General features: G+C 38.1%; 1 protein-coding gene across 2 annotated transcripts in view; it reads left to right on the forward strand.

Annotated features, from left to right (window-relative positions):
- The window catches only part of ATL1 (atlastin GTPase 1), a 55,071-nt gene that overhangs the window by 12,139 nt on the left and 26,004 nt on the right, over window positions 1–16,928 (forward strand). For both annotated transcript variants that reach the window (XM_036306436.1, XM_036306445.1), the window contains exons 2-5: window positions 1,359–1,529; window positions 13,537–13,784; window positions 15,756–15,890; window positions 16,339–16,443. In XM_036306436.1, coding sequence (XP_036162329.1) covers window positions 1,496–1,529; window positions 13,537–13,784; window positions 15,756–15,890; window positions 16,339–16,443 — 522 coding nt within the window. In that variant the 5' untranslated portion in view covers window positions 1,359–1,495. The remainder of the gene's footprint in view (window positions 1–1,358; window positions 1,530–13,536; window positions 13,785–15,755; window positions 15,891–16,338; window positions 16,444–16,928) is intronic.

Consider the following 16,928-nt stretch of genomic DNA (forward strand, 5'->3'; position numbering starts at 1 on the left):
GAAGAAGTACAGAACACTTCTTTTTGTACTGTGAATTTGGATTGTAGGTTCAGCAATGAGATAATTTCTGTCTTCCTATGTTGTTTTATTAGTGTTCAGGGAATGCAATAGTTAAAACTATTATGTAAACTTGGTTTCTAGTGTTCACAGTTCTGAGGTCACTAGAACCATTAACTGAAATATGGAATGCATAAAATTAGGCAGTAGTAGGTAAGGCTGTTTTTTGACAAGTTGATTTTGACGTGTTAGTAAAAAAAATGAAGATGACCTCAGGCGGTTATAAATTCAGCTCTATTGTGATGATCCTCTCTCAAAAGAGTTTAAGGCCGGAAGTATAAATTTGGGAATCATCAGCATGGAGGTCCTGTCTGAAGACACCGTAGTAAATTATGTTGAGAGACATAGAGTGAGGAGTTGCTGACGAGGAACAAGCAGAAACTAAGGACCTGGTAATTAAGAGGCCAGCAGCAATCTCCTGGTCAAAACTGACATGCAACGTGTGGCCAACAACCAAATGCAGGAGAGGACTGTGAGGAGGTAGGAATGGGATGATGGTCTCTCAAGGGCCAAGTAGCATGAAGGCACACACAGTGTGTCTAAGATACTGAAAACTAAGTTTGTAGGCAGAGAGGAAGAAAGGAAAAAGAGAGATTGAAAGTATATTTTTAAGTACTTATTGCCTTTTGCTTTCCCTTTGAAATTGTTTGCAACCTTTGTGGCTGCCAAGGCTCACCCAGACTCTGTAGTGTGACTTTACTTCAAGTATTTGCCAATATAAATCCAGACGTTATCTCTACAAATCTAGTGGGAAGTTTTGCCTGCTAGACATTTAGTTACAGATTATAGTGAATTTTCAGCTTTCATGTATCTTGATCTTCTTGATCTAATTTTGCTATCCTAATTTTAAAAGACAGGCTTGTTCGGTAGACAGGTACAAAATGCATAATACCCTCTTTACTAACATGACCTTGCTTTTAAATTATGGGGAAATGGTACCTGGTAGAAAAATTAGGATTATTTTAACTTTTTTAGCTACATAAATGTTGCCACCATGTTTGTACTAATGTTAACTGTTCTAGAAAACAGGTATTTGAACATCCAGCATAATACAGTATATTGGTTTGTGTATTTCTGTGACCAGATAATGCTGTTAAATTCTTTGAGAGTGAGTGTGAGGGGGTGCTGTTTGTTTATGTGTGTTTTCCACAGAAAATGTTACAGCACATCGTCTGTCACTGTCTTCACGCTCTGGGGGTGGGCAGAGGTAGGGAGGGTGTGACGCTGATATTTGTGTGAATTCGGGCTTGTGATGCTGAGCTTGGTTCATCCGTTTCCTCCTCCCTTCTCCTTCCCACCAGCGCCACAGCAACATCCTCAGAGTCTGAGCATACTGCGCCCAGCGCGGGCACAGAGCCTCCCACTGCCAGCAACCTGGGGCCCAGGAGAAGAGCGAGCGCGGTGACAGCGCCTCACTGCCACCAGTCCCTGGACCACCATGGCCAAGATCCAAAAGGACAGAAATAGTTGGGGTGAGTAGAATGTGGTGACTTCTGCTGCCTGCACGGGGGCCCTCTACTTTCCGCTTCTGGGGAGGAGGAGGGCCAAGGACTACGGGGCACCAGCATCCAGGGCTGGGAGTCGGCCGAGCTGCTCCCTGTCGGGCCAGAGGAACCATGGCAGAGCGGTATCCAGGTAACTGCGTGCCGTAGGTGAGGGCTGCGGTCTCATGCAGCCAGAGCCGCCTGTTTCTCCCGTCTCCGTAGTCTACCTCTTCCCAGCATTTGGACAGCACCGACCCCTCACCTCCCTGAGACTGCCTGGTTCCGCTTTAGAGATAGGTTGGCAGGAAGGAGATGAGGGTGGGAAGGGGCCTGTTGTTACTCCGTGGAGAGGAGTAAGGGATAGGGGATCCTCAACCCCCCTCTTCCAGGGAGCGGCGAGCTCTCCTCGGTGCGGGCTCCCAGCGGGCTGTGGGAACAATGAAGCAGGGAGCTTGCCGGCCCAGTGAGAGCGTTGCAGACCTGAGCAACAGAGAAGGGACGCCCGCTTGGGAGTGCCCCCCGCTGCAGTGCTCATTTTTAATTTGGGGGTTGGGTGGGGAATTTGGGGAGAGGAAAGGAAAGTTGTGGTTTCCAGCCTTCTGCCCCACCCCAACCTGGTACCCCATTCAGAGTGGCATTGTTCTTTGATTTTACCGTTCGGAGATATTGGGCTCATGATTGGGCTCATGATTCAGCACCAGGCCGAGGGGAGGGGGAAGGAGAGGCTAGGCCCAGTGGGTTCACGCTGTGAGTGGGTGGGCGGTGCTCACGCAAGCGGAGAAGAGCAAGCGCAGTGATGCAGGAGAAATCTCGGCCCCGCCCGCCTGCTCTGCTGCTCGACTTGATTTAAGATGCTTAGTGTGAGCAGGTTGGGCATCTTTTTCTGCCTTGGGCATCCAATTTCTTCCAGTCTCGGTACTAAACACGCTATCACATTAGGAACTAAAGCCTTATAGGGCATTTTATTCTATGAACCAGAGCAGATCTTAGGCTACTGTGGCTTGATGGGTAGAGACATATGTTGTTCATGAGTTTTGAATTATTATTTGGAAACTTTATACCCACTAGATATTCAGAGCTTCTTGATTATCTTCCATATCTCAGTAAGATCTATAACTGTCAATCAGACCAAGAGGTATAAATTTTAATTTTAATTGGTTATTTCAGTGTACTTTTATAAAAAAGCCATATTTCTCCTTGCTCAGATTGGTCACAGGACCAGCTTAAATCCCAGTAGAAAAGGTTTACATATGAGAGATTATTCAAGGTTTGTGGTAGATATGGGGAGTTGGTAGCAGGGAGGTCTATTTGTAGTTGTCTGAGTTTAAAAGAAAGTGGTTCCGTTTTACTGAGGTCACCAAACCCTAATTTAGTAGGTGTGACCATTGCCATAACACTGTTTTCTTTGCTTCTTCTGATATACAGGTAAGCTTTTTCAGTGTCTCCTTTCCACCCTCCCTCCCCTTGGCTTCTAGAGTAAGATGTGCTTGAACACTCACAGTTAAGGGATGCATGTTCAAGTCAGTTTTGGTCTTGATCTTTGTGCATTGTTGACTCCACCCTGTTTGGAGACAGGCATGTGAAAATTTATGGTGAGGATTAAAATTTTTCTCTTTCACAAAGCTTTGGATCATTATTCTTCAGTATTTCCTTTGGTTACAGATTTCTTATTTAGTGGAGGTTTTTTTTCTCTCTTGGGAATGTGTTTCTAAAATGGGATTTTCATTAAAATCACATTGGGAACTTATTAGACATGCAGATTCCCATATTTTCCAGCCAAAGCTTTTGAAATGGGGTCCAAGAATCTGCCTTTTAATTAGCATCTTAGGTGATTGAGAAGTAGGTGATCTTTGGATGTTACTTTCAGAAACACTATAATTGTTTATTTATATTTGATAGAATCATATCCCAAACAGTTCACCCAGAAGACACCACGAGAGTTTCAACTCAAGTGATGAATTAGGAAAATAATACTAGAGTCACTGTGTGTTCATTGGAAATGTTCACATAAAAGAATTAGTGGAGTTGTGGAGTCTTATCTTAAAGCTCCATAGAAATGCTTTACTGCTCAGATTTTTCTTTGCTGTAAAGTATATATGACATAAATGATTTAGAAAATGTGACATATGGAGTAGGAGATAGAGGTTTTTGGCAGAGTATTAGTCATATCTGTCTTGACTCCATTTTATTACCAGCACCTAGTAGAATGCCTAACACATAGTAGACATTTAATAATACCAATAATAGCTAATATCATTGAGCTAATATCAATGAGGTAGGTACTATAATCCTTATGTTACATTTGAAAAGGTAAATGATGGAGCCAAGATTCCAACTCTGGCAGTTAGACTTCAATATCTTTGCCACTATGCTATACTGCCTCTTTGTTGAGATAATACCTTCTGCATTATACAGAACTACAGTTTTCAAGGCACAAATGCATTATTGCATTTGATCTTTAGTCTCTTAAGTTTGCAGGACATGTTCCCTGTTTTGCAAATGAAAAAATTGAGTCTCCCATTGGGTAAATAACTTGGTGAAAGTCACATGTTTGGCAAATTGGAGGACTAAGATTAGAACCTAGGGTTGTCTTCTAATTTATTTTCTGTAACATGATGCTGTGGAATGTTTTATAAGATATTGGGCATGGTGTCAGGGGAATAGAGAGACTAGGTCTTTGTAGAAGCCAGAGGTCACTGGTGAGAAAAAACTCAGGTGGTAGCTATAAAAGACTGACCTTATCATCTATCTAGATAAATATTTCCCAGACAAGTTAGGAAGTCAAGACCAGAGGGCAAAGGTAGACTATCCAGAATTGGACAATATAGTGATTTCTAAGAAAAAGGCAAGAGATATATTTGTAAAATCGGTACAGGAGACCTAAAATTTAGATAAGGATCCTATAGGACCATGTAACAGGTTTATTATTATCTGAGCGGTCAGAGACCTGTTAGGTCTACATGGGCCATGGGAGCTAGAAAGCAGAAAAGCATCTCTGCTGACATCCAGAATTGGGGGTGATATTTGAGGATCATATCCACAGGTACAACTGGTAAGCAGGTTTGTGAGTAGGAATGAGAATCCCACCACCTGTACCTAAATCTACACTGAACTAAAATTTGAATAAATTTAAGCTTTTAAAAATTAACTCTTCAAAGATAGGGATTATCCTTTTTTTAATATATAAGGAATCTGAGACTCATCATGAGTTGCTTGCCAGAGGTTCCATAATTTATAAATTATAGACCTAAGATAGAAATTGAGAGTTGTTTGCTTCTCCAATCCATGTGATGGGGACAAGGAACTAAAATAGTATGCCAAAATGGGCCACACTAAGCCTATCCAGGTGTAAGCTGGTATAAGAGATCAAGGCTCTATAAATTTGATCGCCTTGGACTAGAAAAGAAGGCAAAGAATGTGCTAGTGTGAAAAGTAATGGGAACAGATGAGTATCAGGAGGCAATAGCCCAGAAAGCAGTCTTTCAGTGTTGGGTTTAGAGCTTAAGTACTACCAGAAACAAAACAGAAGTGCACTCTTTTTTGCTTATTTGCTTTTGTAATTACAGTTGGTTAAAAACTTGGGATACCACATAGGAATTTGAGTTTTCCACAATGTAACAGAAACTGTCTTTGCAATATTGCTTTAGAAAAATAATATTTGCACTAAAATGTCAGCTTTTCCTGGCCCAAGAAGAAAAAACTATCTTAGCTGCACAGTATGTGTAGCAAATGTCTATTTGTTACAATTAATTTTTAGGTTTCTGTTTTTTGAGGAAAGGTTAAAAACATTTTTTCCAGTTTTATTGAGAAATAATTGACATCACTATATAGGTTTAAGGTGTGTGGTATGATGGTTTTATTTACATATATCATGAAATGATTACCATATCCATCATCTCATATAGATACAATAACAAGAAAAGAAAAATATGTTCTCCTTGTGATGAGAACTCTTAGTATCTACTCTCTTAACTTTGTTATACATATATCATACAACAATGTTAAATATAGTCACCATGTTATACATCACATCCTTAGTACTTACTTATCTTGTAAATGGAAGTTTGTACCTTTTGACTAACTTCCTCCAATACCCGCTCCCCGAAACCCCTCACCTTTGGTAATTACAAATCTGGTCTCTTTTTCTATGAATTTGGTAGTTTTATTGGTTGGTTGGTTGGTTAGATTCCACATATAAGTGAGATGATACAGTATTTATCTTTGTCTGACTTATTTCACCTAGCATAATGCCTTCAAGATCCATCCTTGTTTTCTATAACTGAATAATATTCACATGTATATGGCAACATTTTTATCCATTATCCATCAATGGATACTTAGAATATTATTTCCATGTCTTCACTGTTGTAAATAATGGTGCTATGAACATGGGAGAACAGATATCTCTTGAGTTAGTGTTTTCATTTCCTTAGGATATAGTCCTAGAATAAAATTGCTGGATCATATTTTTAACTAGATCTATTTTCAGTTTTTTTTTAGAAATCTCTATACAGTTTTCCATAGTGGCTATACCAGGGGTGAGCAAACTTTTTGACTCGAGGGCCACAATGGGTTCTTAAACTGGACCGGAGGGCCGGAACAAAAGCATGGATGGAGTGTTTGTGTGAACTAATATAAATTCAAAGTAAACATCATTACATAAAAGGGTACGGTCTTTTTTTTCAATCGTTTTATTCATTTCAGATGGGCCGGATCAGGCCCACGGGCCGTAGTTTGCCCACGGCTGGGCTATACCAATGTATAATTCCACTTACAGTGCACATGGTTCCCTTTTCTCTATCTCCTCACCAGCACATGTCATCTCTCATCTTTTAAAAAAATATATATTTTATTGATTTTTTTATAGAGAAGAAGAGAGAGAGAGAGAGAGTTAGAAACATTGATGGGAGAGAAACATTGATCAGCTGCCTCCTGCACACCTCCTACTGGGGATGTGCCTGCAACCAAGGTACATGCCCTTGACTGGAATTGAACCTGGGACCCTTCAGTCTGCAGGCCGATGCTCTATTCACTGAGCCAAACCAGTTAGGGCATCTCTCATCTTTTTTTTTTTTTTTTTAAATATATTTTATTGATTTTTCACAGAGAGGAAGGAAGAGAGATAGATAGTTAGAAACATCGATGAGAGAGAAACATCGATCAGCTGCCTCCTGCACACCCCCCACTGGGGATGTGCCCGCAACCCAGGTACATGCCCTTGACCGGAATCGAACCCGGGACCTTTTCAGTCTGCAGGCTGACGCTCTATCCACTGAGCCAAACCGGTTTCGGCCTCTCATCTTTTTGATGACTGTTCTAATAGGCAAGAGGTGGTATTTCATTGTCATTTTAATTTCCTTAATGACTAGTGATGTTGAGTACCATCTTTCATGTACCTGTTTGCTTATCTTCCTTGGGAAAAGTATAAATACAATCTTGAGTATAGTATAGTTACCTTCTGATCTTTCTTTTCCCATTGGATGTATTATATTTTTTTATGAAATTAGACTACTAGTTCCTTTCACTTGCCTCATTTTCTAGATATGTATTCCTCCTGAAACAAAATAAAATTTCTAATGGGTTATATATGTACTTCTTCCCTACAGACTCTCTCTCCCCATTTTTCTAATTTAATTTTCTTTCTCTACTTCTTTTTTCAAACACATTTTCGTGTGTGTGTGTGTGTGTGTGTGTGTGTGTGTGTGTGTGTACTAGAGGCCCGGTGCACGAAATTTGGGCATGGGTAGGGTCCCTAGACCTGGCTGGTGATCAGGGCCATTGAGGCCTTTTGACTGCTGGCTGGGGCCTCCTTTCCCCGGCTGCTGGCTGGGGCCTTCCTTTGTTCCATGCCTCTATAGCAAGGCACATGGCATAGCAAGCAATCGAACTCCCAGTCTCTTGGTCAAACTCCCGAGGGGATAATTTGCATATTAGGCTTTTATATATATAGATTATACTTTGTATCTGCTTATTGCCTTGTCCCTTCCTCCCTCCCTTTCTTTCTCCCTCCCTCCCTTCCTTCCTTCCTTCCTTCCTTCCTTCCTTCCTTCCTTCCTTCCTTCTTTCCTTTCTCTCTCTCTCTCTCTTTCTTTCTTTTTTTCTTGTTTTTGCTTATACATTGTCTTGATGTCTCCTGGCTTATAGCTTTGCTTTATTTCAAATCCTGCAGTATTTATTATCTGTAGAACCAATGTAAGTAGACTGTAAGTAGAACCTGTAATTATGAGGAAAGTAAGCCTCAGGGAAATGATCCACTGTTACTTTTAGTCACTAAAAAGTTGGGATATTTTTAAATTTAGAAACTCTTCCTCTTTTATATACAAATTCTTATGAAAAATATCTATTTACTAAAGAACAAATAAAACACAGATGCTGAGTTTTGTTTTTTTTTAAAATATATTTTATTGATTTTTTTACAGAGAGGAAGGGAGAAGGATAGAGAGTTAGAAGCATCGATGAGCGAGAAACATCGATCAGCCGCCTCCTGCACACTCCCCAATGGGGATGTGCCCACAGCCAAGGTACATGTCCTTGACCGGAATCAAACCTGGGACCCTTCAGTCCGCAGGCTGACGCTCTATCCACTGAGCCAGACCGGTTAGGGCGATGCTGAGTTTTAAAAAGAATGATAGTGAGCACCTATATCCTCCTTCCCTGGCTGAAGAAATATACTTTATCAATATTTTGACACAACTATGTGCCCCTCTTTATTATTTTTTTTAATCCTCGCCTGAGGATATTTCCATTGATTTTAAGAGAGAGTAGAAGAGAGAGGGAAAGACAGAGAGAAATATCAATGTGAGAGAAACACATGGATTGGTTGCCTCCTGCACGAGCCCTGACCAGGGCCTGGGCCAGGGAGGAGCCTGCAACCTGGGCATGTGCCTTTGACTGGAATCAAACCTGGAACCCTTCAGTCTGCAGGCCAATGCTCTATCCACTGAGCCAAACCAGCTAGGGCTGACTTTGCTCTCTTAATGGTATATTTTAAGAAACAGAAATTTTATATTTAAAAGTACTCCACTTAATATTTTCCTTTATGGCTTGTACTCTTTTTTTTTTTTAATATATTTTATTGATTTTTCACAGAGAGGAAGGGAGAGAGATAGAGAGTCAGAAACATCGATGAGAGAGAAACATCGATCAGCCGCCTCTTGCACACCTCCTACTGGGGATGTGCCCGCAACCCAGGTACGTGCCCTTGACTAGAATCGAACCTGGGACCTTTCAGTCCGCAGGCCGACGCTCTATCCACAGAGCCAAACCGGTTTCGGCTGTACTCTTTATAATTTAACAAATCTTCCCCCTACCTCAACGTTATAAAATATTCTATAATACTTAGTTTTAAATTTGTATATATCTTTTTTACATTTTTTATTGTGGTAAAGTACACATAACATGACATTACCATCTTAACCATTTTTAAGTGTAAAGTTGAGTGATATTAACTACATTCATGTGGTTGTACAACCAGCTACCAGCATCCATCTCCAGAACTCTTTTCATCTTACAAAACGTCTATGTCATGGAACACTAAGTCCCCATTCCCTTTTTCTCCTAGACTTTGGCAACCTCCATTCTATTTTCTCTCTCCATGTTATTGACTATTCTAAGAATCTCACATAAGTAGACTCATACAGTAGTGTATTTGTCTTTTTATGACTGGGTTAATTCACTTAACATAATGCCCTCAAAGTTCATCCATGTTGTGGCATATGTCAGAATTTCTTCCTTTTTAAGGCTGAATAACATTCCATTACACACACACACACACACACACACACACACACACACACCACTTTGCTTATCCATTTATCTGTTGATAAACACTTGGTTTGCTTCCATGTTTTAGCAATTGTGAATAATGCTGTTATAAACATAGGTGTACAAATATCTCTTTAAGACCCTGCTTTAAATTCTTTGAGTATATGCCTAGAAGTAGAATTGCTGAATCACATGGTAATTCTGTTTTTAATTTTTTTGAGGAACCACCATACTGTATTCCATTGTGATTGCCCCATTTTCCATTCCCACTAACAGTGAAATTTTTCTAAATTATTGCCAACACGTCTTATTTTCTGATTTTATTTTATTTTTATAGTAGCCAACCTAATGGGTGTGAAATGGTATCTTATTGTGGTCTTGATTTGCATTTCATATCCTGATTTCTCTTTTGATCCATTTATTGTTTATGAGTCTATTGTATTATTTCTACAATTTGTGAATTCTCCAGTTTTACTTATATTACTGACTTCTACCTTTATCTCTTTGCAGTTAAAGAAGATATGTTGTATTATATCTATCTTTTAAAAACTTATTGAGACTTAATTTTGAACCTAACATAGATTCTATCCTGGAGAATGCTCCATTTGCAATTGAGGAGAATGTGTACTCCATTGTCGTCCTGTATATGTCTGTTAGATCTAATTGATTATTATGTAGTTGATTCTATTTTCTTGCTTGTTGCCTATCTGGTCCTTCTATCCATTATTGAGCATGGGTATTGAAGTCTCCAATTTTTGCTTCACATATTTTGATGGCCTGCTATTGGCTGCATAAATGTTTATAACTGTTATATGTTCTTGCTGTGTTGAAACTTTTAATATATAATGTTCTTCTTTGTTTCTTGTAACCTTTTTTACTTAAAGTCTATTTTGTCTGATATAAGTATAGCCACTCCTATTTCCTTTTGGTTACCATTTGCATTGAATATATTTTTCCATTCTTTCACTTTCAACCTGTTTGTGTTTTGGATCTAGAGTGAATCTCTTGTAGACAGCCTGTAGTTGGATCATGTTGTTGTTGTTGTTTTATCCATTCTGCCATTCTCTGTCTTTGATTAGAGTTGAATCCATTTACATTTAATGTAATCACTGATAAGGAGGGATTTACTTCTGCCATTTACTGTTTGTTTTCTTTATGTCTTATAGCTATTTGTCCCTCATTTCTTGCACTACTGTCTTCTTATGTGTTTAGATTTATGTGTTTTTAAACCTGGGTTCTAGTCCTAAATTGACAGCTATTAACTGTGTGAACTTGGATATATCATTTGTTAGTGGGTCTGATCTTGGGAAAGTTATTTATCTAATTCTTAATTTTCTCATGTGTCAAAAATACAGATAATAAATACCTTGATAAATTGTTTAAAGGAATAAACAAATAACACAAGAAGGTATCCATGGTAGATGGCCTGATACAGAAATTCTATTTCCTTTTCTGAGCAAGGTCAGTTACATCTTTGGCTTTAACTTTCCTAAATCTACAATAATACTAATAGCATTTACTATGTACCAGCCACTGGTCTCAGTGTGTTATATGCATATATTAATTTACAACAACCTTATGAGGTAGACACATAGAGGTTAAACAACTTGCCTATGGTTACTCAGCTAAAAAGTGAGGAGGCCTTGATTTGAATCTCAACAGTCCCGTTTTTAACCAGACTGTGTTTTTAACCACCACACTGTACTGCCTTTCTAAAGGAAGGAGTTATAGGCTGTATTAGTTGTTTATTGCCTGTTATGCTGCATGATAAACAATCACAAAACCTCAGAGGCATAGAACAGTATTTATTGATCACATGTTGAAATGTGTGTTAGGCAACTCTGTTGATGTTGGCTTGCTACCTCACATCAATGAGGGTTAGTTTGTTGCAGGGTGTGGCTGGGACTGGACAGTTTGCTCCTATTCCAAGTGACTCTCATCCTGCAACAATCATATTAGTCTAGGAATATTCTCATGGTGCATGGTAGAGGCATGCCTGCTACAGGAAATCATGTGGCTGACCTGAGTCAAAGCAGGAGCACATTATAAAGTCACAAAGGCAGCGGATATAAGAATGTGTCACTTGACACATTGAGGTTGTTTTGTAATTTACCACAAATGCCAAGGCCCAGGGTTCCAAAATTCTTGTATATTAAGGATGAATTCTAAAAGTTAATCTCAAAAATAGCATTTCTGATCATTTAATAGAAAACTCAGAAAACACGGAAGTGCATACAGACATATACACACACATACATTTATAGAAAGTATGCAGAACTTCTTGAAGGAATACTTAAATCAGCCCGTAGTCCAAAGGTAGTAGTGGTGGTGATGATGATGATAGCTAATGAGCTATCAGCTGCCGGGGTCCAACCCCAGCAGGTCCAGGGGTCCCCAAAGGTGTGGACGGAGTCGGCGAAGAAGGAAGAATGACACGGAGACAGCGTTCAGTTGATCAGCAGCCTAGCCAGGATCTCTAGCCAGGATCTCCATCCAAGTTCTGGTCTGGATCTCCAGCGAAGTTCTGGTTAGGATCTCCAGCCAGGTTCTGTGTCCATGTTCTCTTGCTAGGTTCTCCAGCCAGGTTCTGTCCAGGTTCTCCAGCCAGCTTCAGTCACCAGGTTCTAGTCAGGTTCTTTTGCCAATTTCTGTAGTCAGGTTCAGTCCAGGATCTTTTGCCATGTTCTCTCGCTAGGTTCTGTCTCTAGGTTCTGAGGCCAGTTTCTGTCCAGGATCTTTTGCCATGTTCTCTCCAGCAAAGTTCTTCTGTCTCTAGAGAACGTTCTGTGTAGGTTCTGTGCCTAGGTTCTGTCTCTCTTGGTTCTGTATTCTAAGTTCTGTGTCTTGCTGTCTTATTACATCTGTATTTATACCAGTTGATTCAATCCTATCAATCTCTATTACAAAGGTTAGGGCGTTTCTTATCTCCATTCCAGGGAGTAAAGATTATGTAGCTTAAGCATGATTGTTCGTAGTTAAAGTGATTAATTACCCACCTGGCACTAGTTAAGAGGTTTTATTCCCTCCCTAACTTCAGGGGAAAATCCCTACCTGGGGAAACAACCTTTCTCAGAGACCTTGGTTAAAACACATAGTGCCAAGAAGGTGAGCAAACATATTAAGAACAGTATGCCATATATGCCAGGTCCCTTGAAACAGCAAGCATGGACCGGCTCCCGGCAATCAGCCTTTAAAGTTTGCTATGTGACAGCACTGTTCTCAGCACTTTACATAGTAACTCCCTTGATCTTTATAACAACCCTATTGAATAGGTACTATGAGTAGTTTCCATTTTACAGATGAAGAAGCTGAGAGATTTAGTAATTTCCTAGGTTCACATCATTTTTTGTAAGATTTCCACATAAAGTAACTTTCAAAAGTTTCTTATTTTTTATCGAATTATTTCCAGGCTCTTTGCCATGGAAGATCTTCTGTAATCTGGCCCTACCCAATCAATTCTCTGTCATTTCCATTACTATGAGTTATAACTTTAGACCAACGGTTCTCAACCTGTGGGTTGCAACCCCTTTGGTGGTTGAACGGCCCTTTCACAGGGGTCGCCTAAGACCATCCTGCATATCAGATATTTACATTACGATTCATAACAGTAGCAACATTACAGTTATGAAGTAGCAACGAAAATAATTTTATGGTTGGGTCACAACATGAGGAACTGTATTTAAAGGGCCAGAAGGTTGAGAACCACTGCTTTAGACAATTAAGAGTCTGGGATTTTGTAGATGGGATGCATACATTGGAGGGAGCTGAACTAGTTGCATTAGAGATTTATTCCAGTTTCAAGAATATGTGATTGAGTCCTTTTATGTATTTCCTCCTATGTATGTGTAGCTCTAAAATATTTTACAAGGCTCTTTCATCTGAATAACTAAACTTATTCCTAGGAGATGAAGAAAGTATCTACTAAAGCCATTTTATTTCTCTTTCTTAAAAGTAGACTCCTTTGTTTTGATTTTTTCACTCTGCAAACAGAAATCTCTGCACTGATGTAGAACTGTTTTGAAACGAAAATTGTTTTATTTGGTCACATAATCAGAAAGACCAGATGTAAATGTTTCTGAGATATGATGTGAATGACATTAACATGTCATTTAAAAGGAGTATTTCTAATTCAACTCTGTTCCTGTTTCAGATGTTTGAGAGCTGAGAGGTACATATACTCTCTTGGTATTTTGAAATGATTACCTGACACAATTGCTATTATATTCAACAGGTGGGTTTTCAGAAAAGACAAATGAATGGAGCTCAGAAGAGGAGGAACCAGTGAAAAAGGCAGGACCAGTCCAAGTCCTTGTTGTCAAAGACCATCATTCTTTTGAGTTAGATGAAACTGCACTAAATCGAATCCTTCTCTCAGAGGCTGTCAGAGACAAGGAGGTTGTTGCTGTATCTGTGGCTGGAGCATTTAGAAAAGGAAAATCATTCCTAATGGACTTCATGTTGAGATACATGTACAGCCAGGTATGTAAGAGTTTTTTTAAAAAATTTTCTGTCTCTGTGCTGTCACTTTGTGCTTTTATTTAGTAGTGTCCATTATTTCTATTGTTATGTGTCCTAAATATGCACTAGTTTAAAAATGCTATACTGTAATCATTCCAACTTTGGTGCTTTGGGCACCAAACTACACAGGCCACTTTTGCCTGAAGCCACTTAGCTACATTACCCTTAGAAGATACCTTATTTTTTACGCTTAAAAATAGAGATCACATAGTAATATGATTATAAAGTTTACATGTTATAGGGTTTAAAATGTCAAATAACTTTTGTCATAACAATTTTATTGTAATCATTTCCCACAACATTTATTATGACAATTTTCAAGCATGCAACAAAGTTAAGAGAATTTTGCAGTGAATACCCGGGTATCCACTAATGAGATTCTACCATTAACATTAATATTCTTGCATTATCCCATGTGTCTCTAACTCTTCTTTCCACCCATCACTTCATCTTATTTTACTGATTCATGTCAAAGTAAATTGCTGATGTCAGTATACTTCCCCCAAAATTTTCTCAATATACATCATTATTATATATTTTAGTATTTATTTTTTTCTCTTGTTATAAAATTTACATAGTTACATGCACAAATCTTGAGTACCTTTGCTTATTTTTTTGAAAATGCATATACTTCTATATTCCCAAATTCTATCAAGCATATTTCACCTTTACCCCAGAAAGTTCTCTCTGATCTTTTCCAACTCATTTCTTACCCCACCCCCAGAGGCAACAGTATCGTAACATTTGCTTCAGCAGCATGTCATAGAAATGAGACTTTAAGGGACCTAGGATAAACCAAAAGCAGAGGGATAAATAGGAGATTGGAGCTAGGGAACAGAGGGTTGGTAGTGGAGAGCATATCAGTATTTTTTCTACCTTTTATCCATAGCAATTCTGATGCAAATATGGATTTTTGAGGGAAGAATAGACACACTACCCAAGAAACTTGGTTCTATGTATTTATACCATAATTATCCATTTTGGATTGATCTTTTCTAGTTGGGTTATCTGTGAACAATTTTGTAACAATATCTTATGTCTAGTGTCAGTTCAAACAAATCAAGAACAAAACTGCTAAAATCTCAGGCTTTGAAAGCAAGAAAAACTTCCCATTCTCTATTTCTAGCATTCCAACTTTAGTGTGCTATAACACAGGTGGGAAAATTGAATGAACAAAATTAGTATACTTTACATTATTTGGGATTACATACAGTTTTATACATATTCATAGTGTTAACTGTTAAACATTTGAATGAAATGCTCAGTAACACTTGTTGCTTGTGTTAAATAGCATTTTCTCAGATTAAAGCTCAGATTTGTTTTGTTTTTGTCTTTCTGCACCTACTGCTAGATACCTTTCCTCCTGCTATTATTCACTTCCTCCTCCCCCAATACCAAAGCATTGTTTGTGTTACTGTTTATATCCTGATGTACTATATTCTCTCATATCTTTATTTCTTTGTTTCTGGAATACCCTCCCCAAGTTTGCTTCCTGGAAAATTCCTAAACATCCTTCAATGTTTAGCCCAAATATCACCTCTCCTTTAAAGTATTACATAACCAAGAGTTACGTAATAACTCTTTAGTTATTTCTTATGTTTCCATTTATGCCTAATATACACTCCCATTTTAATAGGCATATATTATATTATATTAGTTAGTTAGCATGTTTATCCCCTGTTAAGTTATGAGCTTCCATTGGTCTGGAATATCTTTGTATCCCCAGGACCTAGCATAACATGTGGCAAATGATTGCTTCCTCTGTAATTTCTTTTTGGATTAATTAGTAAAGAAATTGTGTCAGTACAGTAGATGTGCATATGTTGTTTCCTTTTGGCTAGAGTTAGAAAGAGAATACAAATCTTAATGGATGAGTAGAAAATACTATACTACATATCTAGTTCTGTATCAGAGACTTTCTTAATTTTATAGGAATCAGTTGATTGGGTTGGAGATTACAATGAACCATTGACTGGATTTTCATGGAGAGGTGGATCTGAACGAGAAACTACAGGAATCCAGATATGGAGTGAAGTCTTCCTTATCAATAAACCTGATGGTAAAAAGGTATGATGTGAACTTCTTAAAGAAAATAGATTTTTCACTTGCAACAGTTATCACTTTTCAGGATCCTCAAAAACAATCTTTTGAAAACTAATTTTTGGCCATTTGACATGATATTTAAAAGGGAAGTGGGTAGCATTCTATTGCATGTTTCCTATTTTCCTTTCTAGGGGTCAGGGTAAGCAAAATTCTAGAAACAATGGACCAGCAGCTCAGCTAACATCTAAACTTTGTTTCAGTGCTGTTTCTGTTATGGTGGATTACCAGTGAAAGTTAATCATTACAGTATTCAGCAACTAATTGCATTTTTATTTTCTGTGGCCTTAATGGCACATGTAAAAAATATTCATTATTAATGATTTATTTTAGTTCTTATGATGTTAACTTTGTGTTAACCCAAAAACTCTACATGTTCTATAAAATATCAGTAATGTTCTCTACTTGCCTATAGGTTGCAGTGCTATTGATGGATACTCAGGGAACCTTTGATAGTCAGTCAACTTTGAGAGATTCTGCCACAGTATTTGCCCTTAGCACAATGATCAGCTCTATACAGGTATGGAATAAAATAAATCCATATTTATGGATGTTTCTTTCACTAAAAATTATGAATATATGTATTTCTGTGTGCTAGTGAGACAAGCAACAGAAATGGTAAATCATGTATATTATTTGGCTTAATTAGCATACCAGTTCTAATGGTTTCTGTAACAGTAGAATTGTTTTTATTATTGTCACCTAATTTCTGATAAGTTTTCAAATTGCTTACTTTAGTCAGAAAAGATATTATCTTATTGATAATTTTTTTCTGTTTAAAGCATGTAATAAACTCAATAATATTAAATCTTATAATGCATGCAGTTACATTGGGATCACCTAGTTAAGTTATATTAATTGAAACAAGATTTATAAATGCAAAATTTTATTTTACATAGCTCGTAGAAACATTTCTAAATGTAAAAAACATGTATATGTGTTCATAGCTTTTAAATACATATTACTATACATTTAGGAAAGTAACTGTCTTGTAAAAAAAAAATC

The sequence above is a fragment of the Myotis myotis genome, unplaced genomic scaffold (assembly GCF_014108235.1).
Source record: "Myotis myotis isolate mMyoMyo1 unplaced genomic scaffold, mMyoMyo1.p scaffold_m19_p_1, whole genome shotgun sequence".
NCBI classification, from domain to species: Eukaryota; Metazoa; Chordata; class Mammalia; order Chiroptera; family Vespertilionidae; genus Myotis; species Myotis myotis.